The sequence below is a fragment of the Dipodomys ordii genome, unplaced genomic scaffold (assembly GCF_000151885.1).
Source record: "Dipodomys ordii isolate 6190 unplaced genomic scaffold, Dord_2.0 Scaffold68, whole genome shotgun sequence".
Classification (NCBI taxonomy): Eukaryota; Metazoa; Chordata; class Mammalia; order Rodentia; family Heteromyidae; genus Dipodomys; species Dipodomys ordii.
The window spans coordinates 3,733,984-3,757,717 of NW_012267284.1; the positions used below are offsets into that span (position 1 = coordinate 3,733,984).

General features: G+C 38.9%; 1 protein-coding gene across 1 annotated transcript in view; it reads left to right on the forward strand.

Annotated features, from left to right (window-relative positions):
* The window catches only part of Sdk1 (sidekick cell adhesion molecule 1), a 485,625-nt gene that overhangs the window by 16,429 nt on the left and 445,462 nt on the right, over window positions 1-23,734 (forward strand). The window contains exons 2-3 of the mRNA XM_013023384.1: window positions 1,236-1,342; window positions 4,325-4,472. Coding sequence (XP_012878838.1) covers window positions 1,300-1,342; window positions 4,325-4,472 — 191 coding nt within the window. The 5' untranslated portion in view covers window positions 1,236-1,299. The remainder of the gene's footprint in view (window positions 1-1,235; window positions 1,343-4,324; window positions 4,473-23,734) is intronic.

Below are 23,734 nucleotides of genomic sequence, written 5' to 3' on the forward strand. Positions count from 1 at the left end.
ATGGGAAGGGTAAACAAAGGAGGAGGCTGCAATGCTTGGTAAGAAATGTACGCATTATCCTGCCCATGCAATTGTAACCCCTCTGTACAGTATGTTTACAAATAAAATTAAATTAAATTAAAAAAAATTAATAGACATCCTGGCATATGAAATGATGTATCATTGTGTTTTTGAGTTGTACTTTCTTAATAATTAGTGATGCTGAAAAACATTTTATATACCTACTGGCCACTTGCATGTCTTCCTTTGAGAAGTGTCTATTAAACAATTTTACATTTTTTAACTGAGCCTTCTTTCTTGCTCCTGAGTTGTTGGAGTTCTTTATAGATTTGGAGTATCAATCCTAGATCACATAGTTTGCTTAAGACTTATTCTTGATTTGTTTATGAACATAACCTGGAACCAAGAAGTCTCCGGTAGCATTGCAAGATTGTGCTCAGCTGCTTTGCAGTTTTCCCTGAGATAGTTGGTTTTATATCCTACCTGCCTTATGGGTCCTAAAATATCTAAGTTACAAAACTAGAAGCAAACTTACAGCTGGACTGCTCTTAAAAACCATGTCTTTAAGTTACTTTTCCATTATGAAAATATACTAAAGATTTTAGAAAAGATGGAATGCAAATAATGATTATAGGCACAGAAATGAAAACTACAATTTAAATGACTTTTTGTTGTCCGAGAAAATAAAATTTCTGCCAAGCCAAATGTGGAGAAGAAAGAAAAGGGGGTGTTACATGCACTATGTTAGCTGATGTTCACAGCCAGGGGCATATCCTGGTGCTCTGCTTTCTTTGCTTAAAAACACCTACCTGTCTCTCATCTTAACAGATGAGATTGGTGGCTGAGTTTTCACACAGTGACATGGCAAATGATATGAAGTCTGTTGTTAGTCTTCAAAATTATTTGTGGAAATTAAAGCAAATAGTTTTTATTGAAAAGTCTAGTTTAAATATGATGATCTTTAATTATTTAACATTTCTAACATTTATTCAGTCATATCTTCTTTACTCACGCTACATACCTGGGCACAATGATAAGTACAACATACTAGCTGAGGAGATGGATATCAGTGTATTTATCTAAAGAACAATACACAGTGGTCCTTATTGCCTTGATTAGGGGGAATTGCATAGATCTTAAGTTACCCAAATAATGTATATGTAGAGCACTTACTAGAAGAGATTCTTGTGCTGTCCTTGATGGGATCATTGACACTTCCTTTTGGTATCTTGCAGGTATATCATCCCATCTTTACAGAAGCTTGATGCTGGCTTTTACCGCTGTGTGGTGCGGAACAGGATGGGAGCACTCTTGCAGAGAAAATCCGAAGTTCAAGTCGCGTGTATGTGTACAGTATGTGGGCTTCCAGTGTGAAAGGAAGGAGCACTGCAGTGGGTCCAGCGAGTCAGAGCAACCTCTAACCATTTTAGAAATTGGGGAGTTTGTCTTTGGTTCAGTAAAAGTGGGATGGTTGTTAGAATTGGTGAGGTATGAGTGAGCACTAGCATGGTTGCCCAGATGATGACAGGTGTTATGTTTCCCATCTGAAAAAGCTGAATTTTTCCAACGCAAAGAGGAATAAGATGGCTTCTAGTGTATGAATCAGCTGCTCTTAGCTTCTTTATATTGTAATTCAAATGTTTGTTAAATAAAAATTTATTGTATTTAGATCAAATTTCAAATACTCCTAGTTAGCTCTATCCAATGATAATTTGTTATAGAAAAACATTACACACACATATGCACACACACCTGTGCACACATACTCACACACATATGAAAGAATAATGAAACTCATCATTAACCATTAAAAAGGGGAAAGAAGGAAAGGAGTTAAAGTAGTATATATGAGGTAAAATTGATTCAAAGCACATTATATAGATAGATGTTATAAAAATCACAAAATTCCTTTGTATCATTTATTTTAATAAAAATTAAACAAGCCAGGGATCGGTGCCTCATGCCTATAATCCTGGCTGCTCAAGAAACTAAGATATGAGGATCATGGTTCCAATCCAGCCAGTGCAGGAAAGTCTGTGAGACTCTTAGTTCAAATTAAACACCAGAAAACCAGAAGTGACACTATAGCTAAAATGGTAGAGCACTAGCCTTGAGCAGGAGTTCAGGGACAGTGCCCAGGCCCAGTGTTCAAGATCCATGACTGACCAAGAAATAATAATAATAATAAAAACTAGAAAAAAAAGAACTAACTACTGAACTACGAATGCACATACATATTCCATATCCTAGCTGTTATTAATATTCTAATGAGTTATTCTTTGTTGAACAGATGTAATTTGGAGAAAGAAACTTTTTTCATTGAGATTAGGTGATTACAGTATTGTGGAGTAGTGATAGTTAAAGTCACAAATACATTTTAACCTTTATAAGGAAAATTGTCATTATCATGGTCTATAAAGTTTGTGAACTATGAGCTGAGAAAGAAACTTTTTTAAAGTAACCCAAGAATTATCAGAATGCAGGGAGCTTGAATTTCAGTGTAGGCTTTGGGAGGAAGAAAGTTGAGAACTTGTCCTAGGCATTAGTTGTTTGTTTGTTTTTTAAAAAATACAGAATTGATGAGGAACTCTCATCTTACTTTCTGCTTTATTATATTTTGAATGTACTATCAAAATGTTTCTTTCTAAAGAAGCAAAAAAATATAATGTTTTGAAATTATAAATTATACTTTCATTTGTCCTGAACTTCAGGGAGTTCCTATGTTGGATTGTGCTATTTTAATAATGACAGGATTTGGGCTGGGAAGGTGGCTCAGTGGTAGAGTGCTTGCCTTGCATGCATGAGGCCTTGGGTTCAATTCCTCAGCACCACATAACCAGAAAAAGCCAAAGTGGTGCTATGGCTCAAGTGGTAGAGCACTCACCTTGAGCTGAAGCGCTGAGGGACAGTGCCCAGGCCCAAGTTCAGGTCCCACAACTAACAACAAAAGCCCAGTAATGGCCTGTAACTTCACATTATTATAAAATAATGCCTACCTTCCTTTCTACCATAAGTACTAATGACTGGTCAAGGTTCCAATGCTACCTATAATTTGATGTTTTTTAAGTCACTGGAAAGGCATCAATTTTCCTGAATTGTGATGATGATGAAGTCATCAGCTAAGTCTATCTACAGAATACTCCAGAACTTTTATTCAATAGCTGCAAACATAATAAATAGAGTGCAGATCAATACCTAAGTCATATTTGAATGTGTTCAGGTCCTGGAATTTATTATCATATATTAAGCTGTAATTTACAAAATTGAGTTGGAACTTCTTGCTTAATTATTTTTATCCTGTTCCTATCCTTCATCGCTTTCTTCTTCCCTTTATGATATGCTCCATTTTAAAGTAACATGGACATTTTTCTGATTTGTTTCATTGGTTTGTTTCATGTTTCTCTTTAGTCTTATACTCTTCATATCTAAAATATTTTTAATGAAAAGGCCATAGATAATTAAGCTCTTTTATGGAAAACTCAAACACACATACATTAAAAATGCTGTTTTGCGATCTATATATATACATTTCATCTATATCTGATCATAATAATGACCTTTTATAAAATTTCAGGTTACTTATTCAAAATGTGTCCCTTTATGGCTACATTTCAATGACTGGGTTTTATTCCTCTTTTTATTTTGTATTTTTGGCAAATAGAATATGAACTTAAGGTCTTATCTTTGCTAGACAAGTGATCTACCACTTGAGTCACACTCTTTTATGACCATATTTTAAAAATATTTCTAACTAGTAGAACAGGGACTGTCCCATATTAAGTCAACAGTATGAGGGTGGGTAAGAAGAGAACTCAATAGTCTTCCCAGTGTTACAAAGTATTATTCCCAAACAGTCTTTTAGGGAAACAGTTAACCTAGAAAGAAGAAGAGGAGAACCCATGGGGAGCAAGAGCCAGGAAAGGGGGTAGCTTGAGAGATTTGGTACATGGGAGATGCCCAGAAGTATTTTATAGCAGTTCTTGAGCATACTGCTTCATGAGGCACTGGGAGGCTCTCTGACAGTCTATTTCCATGTTACAATTGGTTGAGAACATGCCCTTGTATTACTGCAGTAAGTCAGGTGGAGTGGCTCTGCTGATGAGCAAGCTGCTGGCCTGTGGTGGATGTGTGGCTTTGCTTCCTGCCTCACTCAAAGCCGGGTTTGCACTTGTCAGCACGGCTGTTCAGCCCCACTTGTCATGTAGTTAAGTATAACGATGTTGCTGACTTTACTGCGAAATATAGTTATTTCCATCTCTGACCCTTCTTCCCCTCAGAAAAAAAGTTGTTTCTGAAACTTAAAAGGTCTCATTTTTCTCTGCAGATATGGGAAATTTCATGGACACAGACCAGAGGAAAACAGTTTCTCCAGGACACGCAGCAGTTCTAAACCTATTGCCCATCACCAGCTGCCCCAGACCTCAAGTGACTTGGTTTAGAGAAGGCCACAAGATTATTCCAAGCAACAGGATGTAAGTTGCTCCCAACCTTAAAGCTTCAGATACAATTAATTACGCCTGCCTGCACCACTTGCATAGTAAGTGAGCCAATTAAGGTTACCAGTGATTTGCAAAGAATTACCAAGTCTAGGAGTCCTTCCTTTATCCTTAAAAAACAGCTGATTTGAGACTGGCTTGGTATTTTGAAGCTGCTCAAGCAAATGACCATGTCCTATTCTTAGTGTGATGCACCCACTGAACCTAAGGCACCTTTCGTACTGCCCCCTTTCATGTCTATTCTTGCTTTTTGTTTAAGTCTACATTTTTAGCTGTCATCATCATCGGAATTGTGTTTAGCCTAATCTTAAGGAAGGGGGTATTTACTTGTACAACTGTGAGTTTTTTTCCCCTCTTCTCACTGAGTCGGGTTTGATACTACTTTCTTTGATGACAAAACAGTAATTACTGCTTATTTCTCTTGATTCTATCATCCTAGTATGATAGTTTTATTTCTTCTTGTCTATTAAGCAGCTCACCCATCTATTGCTGAGTGGTTGCTTTGGGATTGGTTAAGTGATATTTCCAGGTGTTTTTGTCTACCTACATTTCAAATGTTTCCATGTTCAAGATATTTATCTAATGCCAGACAGACTTTCTTCATTTGAAGCTGGAAGTAAGTAAAAAGAACATTTGGTATATACCTTATAACTGGGCATTTTGCAATGTAATTTAAAGGAAATACTGTAGATATAAAGGTTTCAAGGATGAGAAATTCTAAAAGAATCCTGAAATGCTCTCTCTCTCTCTCTCTCTCTATATATATATACATATACACACACACATATGTATATATATATATATAATGAATAGAAGTCAAATAATTTTTGCTGTCAAGTGGTTAGTTACACTTAAATAAAAATTTCTGAAAGGAAAATGATTTTTTAAAAAAACAGGATATGTAAGGCAATTTGCTGAATGGGTTTCTAATGAAATCATGAAAGTACCTGGGACATAAACTCACTCTCTGCCCTAACCAAGCATCTATGCCCTCTCCCGTAAGACACAGTCAACATCTTCCATCTTGAAAACTAAATCTTTCTTGACCTAGACTCTTCTTAAGCTTATTTAAAAGCACATATTTTGTGAGTATGTGTGTGTGTGTGTGTGTGTCTGTGTCTGTGTGTGTATGTGTGTGTGTGTTACTTGAAACAAGGGAAAAATGGAAATATATGTAAAAGCTACATGTTAGATCTCTAGTTAGAAAATGGGATGGATGGCTGCTGTCCTTTTTCCTACATTTTATTAGAAGTTACTTTGATATCCACCTTTATATTGATTCATATCACAACAGACGCCTCTTGAGTTTGGGTGAAACAAAAATGAAGGATCAATACCTCATTCCCTTTGGATGTTGTTAGGCTGAGTAGAGGCATTTAGGACTGCCTGGAAGGCTCCATATTGAGTGCAGTGTGGTGGGTAAAAGTGGAATGAATGTTGCAGGGAAGGGATTGGTAACAGAGATGGAGAAGTAGATTGAACAAGGCTTCCTCTTAAACTCTGGAGCTCTAATATCATGTCAGCAAAACTCACGATGGAAGCATTATTTTAACTTGGTAGCAAATAAGTATATGTTGATTCATTTGTTGAATTGTGGTTCATGAGACATTTATTCAAGAAGCATGAAAGGGTTTCCAATGAAATAACTCTTAATTTCTCTAACAAAATAACTTCATAAGCTTTTTTAAACTTGCAAATTCATGCTAAAGACTGTTTAATTCCTAATGAGCTAATAAAGTAAAGATGCTATTAGAGTTTTAATGTAGTGTCCCATCAAACAAATGGTCTGCTTACAACCGTGAAGCTATTGATAAATCTGTAATCTCAGTGAAATAATGTGGTGATATACCTTTTTTTCTGAAGAGATGAAAGTCTGATTATGGATATTTACACTTGTACAAGGCCCTTTAGTTTTGTATTTTCCACCTCATCATCATCCTACATTTATTAACTACTTGCTATACAAGTTCTCATAAATCAGTATCTGCATAGTTTTTGCTACCAGTTTATATGTCATTCAAAGATATATTGCCTTCTACTCCTGAAAAAGTTTGACTGGACATAGGAGGGCATTTCTGCACTACTCAGCCCAGATGGCTGCAGGCAAATGTCACATACATTAGGTCTGCTCTACACCACTAGTGGTGCCTTTCAAGTCTAGAATGGGTCACAAAGTGTAGCACATAGGACAAATGTCTGTTCCTGCCTCCTGTGTAAGGCCCATTCCCTTACACAACAGGAGAAATGGTTGAAAAACTTCATCTCCCTTCCCCTATTTTTAACATTATGTTGTGACCTTTAACAGGTGAGCTTTTTAAAAGTAAATGATTTTTCATTTTGAACAGAAACAGTAGTTCTAATGATTCCCAACTTGAGAATTTACTTAAACAGCCTATTAATAATCTTAGCGGCCTATTATTTATTGAGTACCTACTTGAAAACATATCTTCCCTAATCCTAATGATTGCCTTCTGAGGCAGACCCAATTAGCTTCTCTGGATCTGATAGCTCTCACTTACCCAGAGGCTGATCGCTAAAAAATGGTGGAGCTGGCATTCAAACCCAGGCTTGCTTATCTATAAGTCCCGTGTTCTCTCTTTGTCAGGCTAGTTCCTCTTGTCTACTTATTTGCTGAACTTTCTTTGTGTTTTTGATCATTTTCTCTATATATTGCTTCAGGCTTTCTTCTCATTGATTTGGAAGACTAGCTTTGAATTTGAAATAACATGGGTTAATTTGAATGTGCTTAGAAGTCATCAGAAATTGACAGTTTGAAAGTAGAATCAATTAGAATTCCTTTGGGTTGGAGGTTGGAGAAATGGAAAGAAGAAGCCATGGATAATTTTTAATTTTTTTTTATCTGATCAACTACTTCCCATTCAGGAGTTACTATTTTCTGAAAGGGCAATTTTAGGAGAAGTAAGTTGTTATATATGAAAGGTGGCTTAATAGTAGTGTCTGCAGTTTCTTTGGGACAAGATTGAGATGTGTATTTCATAGCCAGGTGGAGCCAATGATTAAATAAGGCATGTATCAGACTCAAGGTGAACGAAGAGGTCTAGGTGAAACTTGGTGTGCTTTAATAATAGGATTAGCTCTTGACAAACCCACAAAAGATATGAACCAATAGGCCAAGTCTAAATTCTCCCATTTTGTCTTTTGTCTGCTTGTCACAGAGGTTGATTTGGTTGTCTTTCATAAAAAAGAAATTTTGTCATAGAAAATAACAGAAACCACCCTGCTGGAGAGGACTTTGCAGAAACCTGTTACATCTCCCTGTTGCATCCATGGTGTCGGCAACTGGAAGAAAATGAATGGAGCAGTGGTCTTCTAGAGATTTCAGGGTCCTAATTTCCGGAACTTAAGGAAATGTTAGGGGATATGACAGAGGGGAATTAAGGTTGGTGAATCAACAAGCAACTAACACAAGTAGAAAGACAGGCCAATAGGAAAAGGGCAGTCTTCTGTCTAGTGTAGCCAAGTTTTGCTGCCTATACCCTATTACTGGCATGTGCCTGAATACAGACCGTGAGTCATTTCCAGTGCCTGTGACCTGTACCTTCCAGAGTATAGAGGTCTTGCTCTCCCCAGCTGTTTCTACTCCCCTCTGGGAGGAGAAAGGTTAACCATTCCTCCCATCACATAAGCAGTAGAGGTCACTGCATTCCTTATGACACCCCTTTGCAGTGCTGTTTGCAATGCTTGGACTCTTTAGCCCCATTATCCTAAGACTTATGACTTTACAAAAGAAGAAACTTCAGTTCTTATAATCCTGATTGTTCTACCTTAGGTTAAGTGATTAGGTCCTCTCCATTCATTCACACTCACATAGTCTTCTGCTCGCACCTACCCTCTCCCGTGGGCATTGGCCACCTAAATGTCTTAACTGTTGTGACCTGGCAGTGACAGGGAAGAGCAACAGATCTGAAGAGGAAAAGGCTGTAGACCCAGAAAAATATCTTGGAAGGGCAAATGGTATTTTGAAAGAATTGAGGATACGTTATATTGGGAATTTTGAATAGATAATTATGGGTTTTATTTATCTGAGAAGGGGAAAAACTGCCTGTTTATTTTTCTGTTTTTTTTCTGATTTCAAACAGTTAAATTGCTATCTTTGCATATCAAAGATGAGCATAGCTTTGTCTTACAAATATGGTCTAATTTGAAAATGAAATTCTTGTGTACTATTTTGGCTCAAATATATTTTCTTTGTTTCTTTTCATTTCTCAAATTATGAAATGAGAATCTTGATGCCTTGCAGTGTTTTTCTTACCTCCAGGAGGTAATTTATGCGGCAGTTATCAGATTAGGACGCAAAAACTTGGTCTGTATGGTACCATTCTTTTGCTTAATTGCAGTTTTTTTTGTGCCCAAATTGCATCCTGAAGCCCACCTGACAGGAATGTGGAAGCACAAGTGTTCTTGCATATGGAATATGCAAGTTGGAATAAATTGACAGATTAAATATTTCAAAGCTGCAGCAAGCTCGGCAATGGACTGCTTGCCCATAGGATATGGCCCAGGAGGTACAGGCAGTAAACAGCATCCCAGGTGACCTAGAAGCCTCCATTAACTTATTACCAGCCCATTGCAATTGCTCCAAGAAAGATTTGTTTAAATTAGTGCTGATATTGAAAGTCATGGCTTTAATGCTTTGATGAAGTAGATCTAGTTGTAATAACATTTTTGTAGTGGATTGAGCTTTACAAAATAATGTGCTTTTAAAATGTTCATGTTTCATAGGCATTTTGTGAGTGTTTATAGAGTGTATCCATACATTTGAATGGAACTATATTTAGTATAGGCCAAAGATAAAAGATGTAGGTTCCAGGCCAGCTTCCACTGTAACTCCGACCGTGGTAACGTTATTTTGTCTACTTATGCTTCTGTGTCTTCATGTCAGCTAGGAGGAGGTGGTGTTGCCTATGTCTGCATTGCTCTCCTGTTAACATTAAGCAGTAGTGCTGGAAGGCTCACATTCTCTTTCTCCCTTCTTCCACACAGGCCACAGGTGTTTACTGAGCATTTGGTGCAAGGCACTGTTCAGTCTGCTAAGCCTGAAAAGAGGCTTTGAAAGTGCTGCGATAGAAAAGGCCCAGGGCCACTGTGTATGCAGCTTAATAAGCAGGGTATGTTGGGGGGCGGGGAGCTGGCTGAGAGGAAAAGCGCTGGGAGGGACAGACAAGTACAGAGCTGAGGACAGGCACCTTTAAATTCAGTGTTAAATAAGGTTCTCTATAAGGTGACATTAAAAACAACAAAAACCCCTTTTTCAAATTAGAATTTACACAGAGAATGCAGAGTTGGAACACACAGGTAGGTGGAATTTAGCAGCTGTGCCCTCAGAAGTAATCCCATCCCATCCAGTGAAGACCTCCCACAGCTCCTCCCCAGCTATCCTCCACTATATACAGAATACAATCTGGATTCCTTCCCTCTGTAAGTAGAACAAAATCCAGTCCTGTCCAATGGAGACCTCTCACAGCCCCCACCTCCAGCCACCCTCCACTAAGGTTCCATCCTGTCCAGTGAAGACCCTTTCACCTCCAGCCACCCTCCACTAAGGTTAAGTTCTCCTACTATAGGTTAGTGCATCTTACCTGTTCCAGAAATGAAATAGAATAGAAATCTTTGTGACTGGCTTCATTTACTCAACATGATTTCTGTGATATTCTCAATATGGTATTAATAATAATCATTAACAATTTTTAAGTCCCAGACAATGTTTTGTATGTAATGATTCATTTAATCCTCATAGCAGCCCAATGAGTGGATACTGCTTTACTACTGAGAAGAAAGACTCAGAGAGGTCAACAGTCAGGTAGTGTTAGTGCTGTTGGCATCCTGAATCCACACTTATTCCTTTACAGTGTGTTTTCTTCTCAAGGTAAAGTATAAAGCCAAGAACAGCCAGCCATGCACAGACACAGATGGTAAATATTTTAGGTAGAGGGGCAAGTGCAGTAAGAGTTTGATGGGTTTGCTAAACTGAAGAGTCTATGGTAAGGTGAGAGAAATATTCTGAGAAAGGGACAGACAAGTGGACAGAGAGGCAGCCAAGGCTCTGTAGGCTTCAGAAACTGGAAAGAAATCTGGATTTGATTCTGATACAGTGGGAAGGAATCTAGAAACTGTATTCCTTCTTTATATAGAGGATGGAATTCTGCATGCAGTAGAAAGTGTTTGGAAAGAGGGTCCTCCCCTCCTCTTTCATGAAAAAAAGTAAATCGTGATAAAATATATATATATAACATAAAATCAATATTGAGTGTACATTTTAACTGTGTAAAGCATATCCACATTATTTTGCCACCATCCCTGCCACCCACCTCCAGAACACTTCACTTGGCAAAATAAGAACTCTATACTTGTTCAATACTAACTTCACATCCCTGCAGCTCCACCTCACTTATGATTTCTGTCCCTCTGAAGTTGACAGTATTTTGAGAACATCTTAGATTTATCTGCTGTTATAAGGAATCAGCTGAGGGGTTCCTAAGTACCCCTTAACCAGTTTGCACAAGTGATGAGATCTTACAAAACTGGTGCTGTGTCACAGCCAGAATACTGATGTTGATAGGGTTATGACACAGAACATTTACACCCATTTTATTGCCCCTATTGCTCTTTTATCACCACTACTGCTTTCCCCATGCCTCACCCTCTCCCTAAATCCTAGCAACCACGAATCTGTTTGGGGTTTCAATAATTTTATCATTTCAAGAATGCTATATAAGTAGAATTGTCCATATGTGATGTTTTGGAGCTGGCTTTTCCACTCAGCATTGTTCATCTAAGTTACTGCACATATCAGTAGAGGTTCCTTGTTGTTTTGTAGTGTTTCTTGCTGTGGATGTGCTACAGTTTGTATAATTATTGCCCTGTGAAAGACACCTGGGTTTTTATCCAGTTTGAGAATACAGCTGCTATGAACACTCCTATACATGTTTTTGTAGGAATGTAAGAGTTTATGACTCTGGGATAAATGCCCTAGTGGGATGCATGGAAGTTGTATGTTTAATGTTTTTCCATTTGTTTGTTTTCCAGAATGGCTGTGCTATCTTATATCCTCTCAGCAACATTTACATGACTTCCTTCTCTGCCCCTCACTACCATTTATGGTTGTCCCTATTTAAAAAAAAATCATCCCAATACGTGTTTAATGATATCCTATTGAGGTTTTTAATCTTCATTTTCCTTTATGAAGAATTATGTTGAACATCTTTTCAGACTTCTTGCAGAAAAGTGTATTCATTTATTTATAAAGTCAATTGAACAAGTGAAGTAGTAGATGTTAGGCCAGTCAGCTGAAAATTCAAATTCTTGTTCTGTTAGATACGAGGAAAATACTCAGAAGAAAACACAGAGATGTAACCAAGAGCATCTATGAAAGAAAGGCTGGGATAGAGAGGATAGGACCATGAATAGACACCTGAGATGATTCCAGAAGGAATGGTGAGCACAGGAGATAAACAATGTTGGGAAAGATCATAGCAATGATACCTCACAAAATAATGTATCTTTATGGTCAAGAAGCAGAGTTAACTTCAAGTAGGATAAATGAAAATAAATCTAAATCTATATATACTATAGTATGGAACTAGAAAGACAAAGATCTTAAAAGCAGCCATACATTCAAAAAAACAGGAATAAGACCATAGCTCATGGGAATAATGGGACAGACAATAGAATAAGACCATCAGAAAGAGCTGGGTGCCAGTAGTTCATGTCTGTAATTCTAGATACTTAGGAAGCTGAGACCTGAGGATCATGTTTTGAAGCCAGCCCAGACAGGAAAGTTTGTGGAACACTCATCTCCAATTAGCCACCAAAAAAGCAGCTAGAGAAGCTTTGGCTCAAGAAATATTGTGCCACTTTAGAGGGAAAAAACTAAGGGACAATGTACATGTCATCGTGTGTGTGTGTGTGTATGTGTGTGTGTGTGTGTATGTGTGCGCATGTGCATGTGCATGTACACACAATACCAGAAAGCCCAGGATCTAATTCGTAGAATGCCATACCCAGTCAAGTTAATATGCAGAAACGAGGTTAAAATGAGAGTATTGCACTCAAAACCAGACAGCCTGAAGGCCTCCCAGAACTGTCCCTTTCATCATTTTCCCCCAACACCTGGCAGCTTAGAATTTCACCCAGGGGTGTGCATCTTGCTGTGCTTGTTTTACTTACAGAACAGCAGTGCTGAACCTGGCCTGCTGGAGTATCTGTGAAATTCAGAAGAACATAAAGAGCAAGGAAGTCATATGGCACCCAGTGTCAATAAGATGAACAGAGTGTAGCAGAAGGTACACCCAGTGCTTAGGCTGAGGAGGCTCTGTGTAGTTACTGCCTTACATATGGCTGTGCCTGTCAATGTCTTCTGTGACTCACTATAGACTGGGTAGGAGGAAAGATCCCTACACTAAGGAATTTTCTGGAGCAGACGTATTACCTCTGCCTAGACTGACCCAGTTCCTGTAAAATGTCACTGTTGCATCTCTAAGTTCTGGTCTCTAAAGTATAGAATGGTATTTTGTTATAGATTGTGTCAGCCCAACCACAAGGAGGGGGCAAAGTGAGATTTCCACTGTCAGAGATAATATTATCCTGCAGCAAATTAGTGTCCATCAAAGTGGGTAAGAGGAAGATTGAAAGCATTATATTGCTTTAATGAATAGCATCTGCCTGCTGACTACAATTCCCCAAGCCTGCGCTTTACACCAGAGCCTCACTGTGCATTGTGTGAGGTGCCTGAGACTATGGCTGAGAATTTCATATTTTCTGTCAGACTGTCAGGCAGGGTGATGAAGGGTTACCCCATAAATAATATTAGATCAGGATGTAGTCTGTAGCTAGTAGGAGGCAGGTGTTTAAGTTTGAAGTCTGCATCATCTTGCTGTACCGTTGCAGTAATGGAGGGTCATTCACATCATCTTTTGGAGCTGCTCATTGGCAGCTGCATGTAGGGAATGGAGCACCTATCACTGACTGTGCCTGTGCCAGACAGGGAGACCCTCCTATGCTAGCTAAGCGGACCTGGGAGGAGCTCTTCCAATTACTTGGTTCCATTTGAGTTGGCAGTGCAGTGTTTAACTTTAATGACAAGAGTTTAATATTCTATGTACCAATTTTTCATTTGAAATAAAATACCACTTCATTTTACATGAGCAGATCTGGTGACAATAATGCATTTCTTTACAAATATTAGCCTATTATACATCTTAAGTCAGTTGCACATAATTGCATTTCACCAACTCTACATAATACTTTAATTAAAACTAGGATAATTAAAATACAGTTTTAATGAGCAATAAATTCTGAAGTTGCCAGGCCTGGAGTGTGTTAGTTGAATCATACCTTTCTCTTTTTGAGCCCTTCAATTTGTGTCTGCATTATGCAGTGAAATGGCAACAATCATGGATAGGAGATCTCTTACATGCATGTATAGTGTGTGCTATCAAACGATGTTTCTCTGTGGCTCTCTTAGCTGTCTGTACTTGTCTCATATATCCCTTGATGTAAGGAAAATGTCATCTCTGTCTTTGAAGACTCAAAGACAGAGTGTGATTGTCCAGACTAAGCAGCGACTAGGTATTGAATGAACAGATAAGTATTTCTTTCTTGAAAGAATGAATTGATAATATATGACTTGTTCTAGAGAGATGACATGGAACTTAGTACACTGGACTGAGACTCAATTTTTAGTCTCAGTCCTGACTTGTATCTGTGACCTTGGACAGATGGGTTAACTATTCTCAACAAAGTTGAGAGGTGGGCTGTCTCACATGGAGGCAGTAGTAGTCACTCTACTAACCTCATGGAATTTGGACTGGGAACTGTTATTTGGTGAATAAAATTACAGGTGTGAAAACACATTCTAACCTGTAAAGTAAACGCAGAGTGGTGGCACTATTATCATTACGCCCACCTCTGCTCATTATGCTCACTAATTATAGACATGAGCATTCATTAGTATTCAGAGTCAACTATTCCTCATCTCATTAGGAACTTTATGTTTTTAGATGGTTTTTGCATAATGATTTTTTTCAGCCCTTGGTTAATGGTATCTTGTAATGTGGACTGTATGGAGTTTTGTCTTTTCCATCCTCCTTTCCCCTTCCCCTTCCCTTTTACCCCATTGCAGTGTCCTTGGGAATTCTAGGCTCATCTTGACATCAGCTGGGTAATTAGTAAGGCATCACAACTGTGCATCTCATGTACAATTCATTCCACAGGCAAATGTAAGTGACTTAAATACAAGCTGCTACTTGTTTAGATTTTCAGTGACATGCTACCTTTCCCCAATTCTTCATTCCTTTCTTCATTTAGAAAGTGTATAATTATGCTCAGGTTATTCCAGAGAGTTAACTCTGGAAACACCAACTCCCCAAATATGCTTTAATGGAGGCCAAAGAGCAATTCTTGGGAACCAGTGGCTCACGTCTGTAATCCTAGCTACTCACGAGGCTGAGTTCTGAGGATCACAGTTCAAAGCCAGCCTGGGCAGGAAAGACTGTGAGATTCTTACCTCCAATTAACCACCAGAAAACTGGAAGTTGAACTATAGCCCAAAGTTATAGCGCTCTAGTCTTGAGCAAAAGAGCTCAGGAATAGTACCCAGGTCCTTAGTTCAAGCCCCATGACAAAAGGAAAAAAAGGAAGGAAGGAAGGAAGGAAGGAAGGAAGGAAAGAGGAAGACTTTGCAATGGTATTTCAGTTGTACCAAGATATGATGCCTGTCATTTATTCATCCATAAACAGCCAAGGTCACTGGGCTCTATGATGATGGCTGTGATCTCACCTGGCCTTATCCCAGGGACTTTGAAAAATATTAGGTATTAGTGTTAAGTTCACTTGTATAAATGAGGAGGAGAGAAGCTTCTGTCATCCCTCTAGAAGGACCCTAGAGAGGAAGAGCTATACTCTTTTCCAACACTAGAGTATAGGTACTCTTCAGGGTTGTTACCATGAGGTCATGGAGAGGCTACTGAGGCACAGGGAGGGTAGAGTGTTTAGCAGATGACAGCCACTTGAAGTTTGCTGGAGGAGCTGGTAAAACCTTGGCAATATCTACCCAGGGTGCATGCACTCTGGGTAGTATAAGAGTTCTTAGAAGTGATGAGTATCACTGTCTGAAAGAGAAAGGGAAATGTGTGGAACACAGGACAGAGTGAGGAATACACTCAATGGGGGTGTCAATGAGCTTGAAAAGCATTTATCCTCTGTCATTTTCTGATTCCTAGCAGGCCCCACTGAATACATGACACAAACAGTAGAGTGGGGTCTAACCAGTCCAGTGAATGCCTGACATAAAGACAGTTTGCCCATTGTTTGTGTGTAGGACTGCCGCAACGAGTGGAGGGAGCTGCTGTCCTTAGTAGAATGGTATCTCTAGAAGCAGGGGCCAGCAATGTGTGGCCTATGCAAATGATGTAGAGGCACTTGTTTTCCTTATCTTTCTGCAGGCCTGCTCTCAGTCTTCCTGGCATGCTAGTAAACAGAGGAAAGCTTATCACACCATTTTTATAGATGACAGCATGGAAGAAAAAGTAGCTAAGTGATTTAAAATCAAATAATATATCTATGGTGGAACTGAGGATGGACTTGAGTTATAACTTCCTGGTTATTTTTGTGATTGTTCCTGAAAAAGTTGGTCTCTCATGAAGCTGGTGATAGATAGGGCCAGAGTGGCCCTGGGTTTGGCAATTTGCCCCATGAAGCCATATGCAGCCCTTCTCAGAGGCAGGCCTCTGAGCTCTGGGAGGCTCTTGTTCTCCATAAAAGTCAGGGATAGTAAGGTGGTGCTAACCTCATAAGAGTTGTTTTTAGGTGTGCAAAATAAATATCATTACAGGTTCACACCTGTAATCCTAGTTATTCAGTAGACTGAGATCTGAAGATCATGGTTTGAAGCCAGCCTGGGCAGGAAAGTCCATGAGATTCTTATCTCTAATTGACTACCAAAGAGCCAGAAGTGAAGGTGTGGCTCAATGGAAGAGTGCTATCCTTGAGCAAAAAGCTCAGGGACAGCATCCAGGCCCAGAATTCAAGACCCAGGACCTACAATTAAACAAACAAATAAATGATCACAGTAGGTATGAGAACCTTTGTGATTACAAAGTGTTGTCTCTGCCTAATATTGAAACACTTTTTCTCTTGAAGACTGACTTTTTGCTATAGTCGAAGGATGCAACAAAGATCTAGAATATCTGCTTCCAAGTGACAGCCCTTGGTATCAAGGTCTGCACTCAGTTGGTTAGTGAGTTTGGTGTTAGACTCTGCAAATAAAAAGATTAGTAAAATGACTCTAGCTCCCCAGGGCTCACAACCTGATGAATGGGCTATAACCATCTCTTCATACTTCATCTCATGTGGTCTTTCCTTTTTGTAATAAGAGCTTACTTCAGATGTAATCCATCTTTTATAAAACTTACCTTGTAAAACATCTGATTCAGTAGTTTTAGCATGTCCGTGGGGCCATGGAACTATGCCACTATCACTTACCATCACCCCCAAAAAATCCTATAACCATTTTGGTCCTCCTTAATCTTTCTCCCCTGGCTCTAGCAACCACTAATTTTTCTATCTCCATGAATTTTTATGTTCTGGACACTTAATGACAAAGAAATGGTATACCATCATATATATCTTTTAAAGACTAAGCCAAAGCCCAGCAAAGAAAATGTACCAGAAATGGGTACTTGCAAGAGGGGTAGGAGGGGCTGAAAGGAGAGGGGGAAAAGGGGAGAATGTAGGAAGGAATTCTTCATACTTACCACAGAATTGAGAATTATAAAGGAAGGGTCAGTTGAAGGGGGGTGAAGATGTTGAAGTGTGACACAGGGCAAGATGCATTGTATGAATAAACTGCTTTGTTAAATTACAAAACATTCAATATATAATCTAAAATTAAGTAAAGGAAAAGGATGAGTTGTGAGGGTGGAGGAAAATGTTGAAAGGGGTGACATTAATCAAGGTATACTGTATTCGTAAACATTCAATGAATGGCAACTCCTTTGTACAACTACTTAAAAATACTTTAAAAAATGAAAAGAGAGCATGTAGGAAGATATTGTGAATATCATTGAAAAGGGTGTCTGCAGGCTAGATAAAGCAGAGCGGGAGAAATGGAGGAGAAAAGGCACCTTAAAGTAAAAGGTCAAAGATAGAGTCAAAGGTCTCATTGATGGATGGATCCTCTTTTTCTGGACTTGAGTTTGGATACATATTTACTGAAGTGAGAGCAGCTGGGTTTAAATTGTTTGGGATGTTTATGAAACATCTTGACAGAAATATCAGTGAGATGTTTGTATATACATAAGCATGGAACTTATAGGGAAGACAGGGCTAAAGATACAATGATGGGATGGACCCCTTAGTCTCCACATGATATCTGAACCTCTGTGAATAAATTAGCTCTTTCGGGGAGAGAGATACAAGAGAGCAAAGATAAGAAGCAAGCTCTGAGGGATTACCACCTTTTAGAGAGGGTGAAGATGTAAGATGGCACGGAACACAGAGGATGGCCACAAAGTACACTATTCCCTGGATTCTAGCCTGAAAGTAGATTGAGTCAACAAAATGTGAATTCTTGTACAAAATGGATATTTTTAAAAAAGTGACAAAGCACAGACACCACATGGCAAGTGTAAGGAAAAAAAGTGAGAAACAGGCAGTGGGGAGGCTGTCTTTTTATAGCTCTCCATCACCTTGGGGTGAAAACTGTTCATAATGGGCTCAGCTCCACAGCCTTGTTGGGAAAAGGTCCAGTTTTTCTCTCCATGTAGCTGTAAATTGGAAGGCCCCTGGGAAAAATGTGCTGTGGACAGATTAGAAAGTTGAGGATCCAGCAGCCATAGTGGCATGGTTCATGCTTCACTCAGTATGAGTTTTCTTCATGTTTTAGTATTTGGTCTTTTTTGTAGCTAATGGAATGGCACTGTTTTACCTTGGAAGGTTATAAATGAGAAGGCATCCTGAGAACTTATTTATCTTTGAGAGCATGAATCCTTCCTTCTTGACTTGCCCATTCATTATTAGATGAGGTAAAATATTACATCTTAGAGATAAATTATGGCTTTTAGTGATATGTGCAATGTATATACTTCATTTTATAGTCAAGGATCCACATTTTAATGCATAAAACAATTTTGAGAATTAGGTAAGCTGAGTAATTGTGGATTTTCAGAAGTCTTTCTGTTTGTAGTCATTTTACCACTTATCTTTTATGCACTGGGAAACCATTATTGCCTAACATAGTGATTTAGATTACATCTACCTCCACTTCGTAGTATTTGATATTCTACCTGAAAACTTGCTTCATGCCAAATATTTTTAATTTTGTTTGGTGGTGCTGAGGTTTGAACTCATGACCTCATGTTTGCCATGTAAGCACTTAACCATTTGAGCCATACCACCAGCCCCTTTTTGTATTGATTACTTTTAAGATGGGCCTCACTTTATGCCTAGGCCCACCTGACTATCATCCTCCTCTTTATGCTTTCCATGTTGCTGGGATGACAAGTGTATGCCACCACACTTGGCCAGTATGCTTGCCTGGTAGCTTGGGAGACAATCTCTTTTCAGCCATTTTTTTAAGATTGAGTCTATAAAACTTTTTGGGCTTTTTTTTTTTTTTTTTTCAGTCATGGGGCTTGAAATCTGGGCTTGGGTGCTGTCCCTCAGCTCTTCAGCTCAATGCAAGCACTCTACCACTTGAACTAGAATGCCACTTCTGGTTTTCTGGTAGTTTATTGGAGATAAGAGTTTCATGGTCTTTCCTGCCCGGGCTGGCTTTGAACCATGATCCTCAGATCTCAGCCTCCTGAGTAGCTAGGATTACAGGCATAAGCCACCAGCGCCCGGCTTTGGGCTTTTTTCTTTTGTTCTGTTTTTGACCTGGCTATCTTCTACCCATGATGCCCTGACTTCCACCTCTCAATGAATTAGCATTTCAGGCTCAAGCTACCAGCTCGAGAACTCAACAAATATTTTGAACAAACAAATTCACTGTCAATTTTATTAACTTTTTAATTATATTTAAATGCATGTGTGCAAAGAAGTCAGTCTGGTTTGAAGCTGCTGTACATGGATCACCATAACTGAGTTAAACTTTAGTTACATTTAAGAAATGTATCTGTGAAAATGAATGCAAAATAGTACTTGAATTAATTAAAATTAGAGAAAAAGGAGGAAATGGCAACCTGCCGTTGGCTTATCTCTGATCCTTGGTTGTGAGTGGAATGTTTAGTTATTTAGTGCCTGGCCTTCATCTAATGTATGCTATATGAATTTAAATAAATCGTAAATGCCCTGGATATGATTTAGTCATTTCTTTGATCTAGTGATGAAGTAAGGGATTGCAGCAATCATGGAATTTTTTTTTTTGGTCTGGTTGTGGGGCCTGAACTCTGGGTCTGGGTGCTGTCTCTCAGCTCTTCAGCTCAAGACTAGTGCTTTACCACTTGAGCCACAGCACCACTTCTGTTTTTTTTCTTTTTTGTTTATGTGGTGCTGAAGAATCGAACCCAGAGCAAGGCAAGCGCTTTACCACTGAGCCACCTTCTCAGCCCTCATGGAATTTTTTTAAAGCATCAACTTATTAAATTTTTTTAAATTCTAAAATGTCCTTAATTAACATTTTCTTATCATCTACTATCTTCTTACCATCTTTTGGAGTAGATAATAGATTTAAAAAAACCTTCATAGAGAGTGCAAAATGCTAAATAAGAAAGTGAAGTTGGAACTCAGATGCTCCAGGTTCAGATTCTGGCTCTGACATGTGATAGTCCTGTGATACTAGGAAAGACACTCATCTCCTGTATCATTATAATACTTGTCTCAGGGCAGTTTGGGGGGTTATCTATTGAAGCACAAGGAAATCTGAGGCCTTAGGCAAGTTCCTTGACCATCAGAAGACCATCATATCTGCTAATACTTTTATTATTTCCATAATTCTCCTTCCCCCAGAGGGAAACTTCAGTTTCCCACAGTCACATCTGTTCCAAAGATATTAAATAGAAATTCTAGAAGTAAACAGTAAGTTTAAGTTACATGCTGTCTGAATCATGTGATGAAATCTCATGCCATCCTGTCCAGGATAGGAGTCACCCCTTTTGTCCTGTGTATCCATGCTGTATTTTCCATTTGACTATTAGGCCCTCATCTTGGTTGTTAGATCAACTGCTGCAGTGTCTTAGGCTTGTGTTCACATAAGCATTTTTTCCTTAGTAATGGCCCAAAGTTCAAGAGCAGTGATGCGATGCGGGTACTTGTGCATAAAGCATGAGAGAACAGAATCACCCTGGTACTGTGTGATACCACTACAGGGCACATAAAGAACACATGGCATGCATCAGGCTTATGTCTGGCATCCACTGCAGTGTGTGTGTGTGTGTGTGTGTGTGTGTGTGTGTGTGTGTGTGTGTGTGTGTGTGTGTGTGTGTGTGTGTGTGTGTGTGTGTGAATCTTGGTGAATATCCTCTACAGTAAGGGAGCGTTGCTGTTTTACTACTTCAGTGTTTCAATCCACAAGAGACACTCGTTCTATTAATTCTCTTAGTGTTGATTCAAGGAAATCTTACAAAGCAAACTTGCATTTTGTCTGTCTGATTATTTTCATACCATCTGGAGGCAAGAAAATTATTTCCTTAATCTTTTATGTGAACAAGAGCCCAACTTCTTAATAGTACTAGGTAAAGTGGAGCTGAAGAAGCAGCAGTGAGATCAATGCTGTGAGCTGTAGGTTGTACAAGTTTCAAAGGCATCATCTAAACACATCAGGCTTTGTGTCTTCAAAGACACCATCTTTAGTGACTGACAGTGCAGAGCAGAAGAATGTTTCAGGAACTTGAAGCCAGGATAGATCTGTTCCTAGTTCTCTATGGACAGATTCCATTTGTGCATTTCAAGACAAAGAAGGTACTGAAGAGTCAGATAGACTTCCTTGTGGCATTGAGAAAATAAAGGTGTTAACAAGGGCTGCTGCAGAGAGGGTTCAGAGCTGGAAAAAAAAAAAGGAATACAACATAACTGCCAGGTATTCAGCTTTCTGTGTGCTCCAAATGTCTCTCAGGTATACAGCTTTTACACAGTGTTTACTATAGTCACATGATATGTATGTAACCATGACTGTCTGCATAGAGGTGTGTGTGTGAGAGAGAGACAGCAGGCATATGCACCTGGTTTCATTGTGGACTTCAAAGGGATGCATAATTAAATTATTTTGTCTATTCTTTAAAATCTATTAAAAGGATAAAAGGCTGTGACTTATATCTATGTTTCAAGTGGGTAAAATTGTAATACTCACTTGTAGAGTAAGACTTGTATTGATAATTAAGTATTCAACATCAGAGAAATGAACCTGTTTTTTACTTCAAATGGGGTAATTTTCAGTAGAGTATAAGAAACCAAAGCTTATTTAATGCTTATATTTTGATTTTGAGCTGTTTTTATCTCTATTTGGACTGTCTCTGTTCTCTGTTTTAGCACTGAAGATCCCTTCAGCCTCTGGGCAAACCATAACAGTTGGCCATCCTCCTTGTTTATAGCTCCCATGGGGATAAAACTTGTCCTAGTATAATCATGCTTTTTCCTTACTAGCATCAAAGATTCTACATGTAAAAGGAAGTATGGAAAGTAGGAAAGTAAATCCAAGATTAGCTAACTATCCTGTAAATACTAAGCAAGGCAGAAATAATTCATGAACAGAACTGGATTTATTTACAAAGTATTTTTCTTAGTAATGTGTCATTGTCGCTACAGGAAGAACTTCACATGCATCCACAGAATGTGGGGCTTATAAATTTGGTAAGCATTGACTCTAAGCTCTTCCCTGACCCCTAGCATCTCATTTTGGTCTCACACTTTTTTTACACGCATTCTCCCTTGCATGTTCTGCTTTTATTCCCCTTGGAATGACCTTCAGTACTTGTTGAAACATAACCTGTTGAAATTGGCTCAGGGAGCATCTCTCAGCTTGCTGCAGGGAGAGATTTTTCTTTCTTCTGGGTGGAATGCTTGACAAAAACACACATGCCTTGAAGGGAGTGTAAAATATGAAGCAAGTCAGAGGTAACAGTGAGCTACGTCACCATTACCAAGGCTTCTCCTTGTCAGAGCAATTGTTCTAACATAAAATGCCAGGCTATTAATTCCACTGCCTTTACTTGGCCCCCCCAGCTCAGGGCAGCTCCAGCTAAACTGCATTTGTGCTATGAGACAGTCTAATGGGAAATTCTAATGTGTATCTGAACCCCATATGTGTATTTTCATCCAGATATCCTACAGCCTTTTGTGCCGTGCTTATAAATATGGAAAATAGAAGTGATATGATAGAGCTTTTGATGTGCTTTGAAATCTGCATGAGTTCTAACAATGTGGCCTGCTGCTGTGGATAGATATACAAGTCTAGATATGACCCAGGTCCCCAGCAGGATGATGAAGACCTTTATAACTTCGATTGGTTTTGTTTTTTAACTGAAAGATCTTTGAATTTGTGTGAAAATAGAGAAATAAATTCATGGCATAAATGTCTAAGAGTGTCTTTCCTGGACTCGTGACTGCACGTGTGGCAGTCCCCTGGGTGCATCCACAGTCACCTCCACCTTCCCCTCACCTTATAGTAATAGCTCATTCTCCTAGTCCCCACCTACTTTCCATCTGATGGCTGGACCTACTGAAATTTTAAGACCAATCTTACAAGTTCAATTTAACATCAGAGAAAATCCACATGAGTCTTATATGTCAATTAAAATAATGCAGAATCCTGCCTTTATTGCATCTCCAAATCTCTTGTACCTTAAATCCAGGCAGAATAAAATTGTTTTTCTTTGTCTTTCTCTTTGCTGGTCCTGGGGCTCAAAACTCAGGGCCTGGGCACTGTCCCTAAGCCGCTTTGTGCTCAAGGCTAGCACTCTACCCTTGAGCCACTGTGCCACTCAGTTTTTTCTGAGTAGTTTATTAGAGATAAGAGTTTCATGGACAAATAGCTGGGCTGGCTTTGACCCTCAATCCTCAGATCTCAGCCTTCTAAGTAGTTAGGATAACAGGAACCAGCGAGTGCCAAGCTCAGAATGAAATTGCTTGACATCTGGGACTTGACTCTTTTTACTTTTTTTTTTTTAATTGTGAAAATACTGTACAGAAGCGTTACAATTACATGGGCAAGATAATGAGTACATTTCTTATCAAGCATTGTAGCCTCCTCCTTTGTTTCCCCTTCCCACCCCTTCCCATCCTCC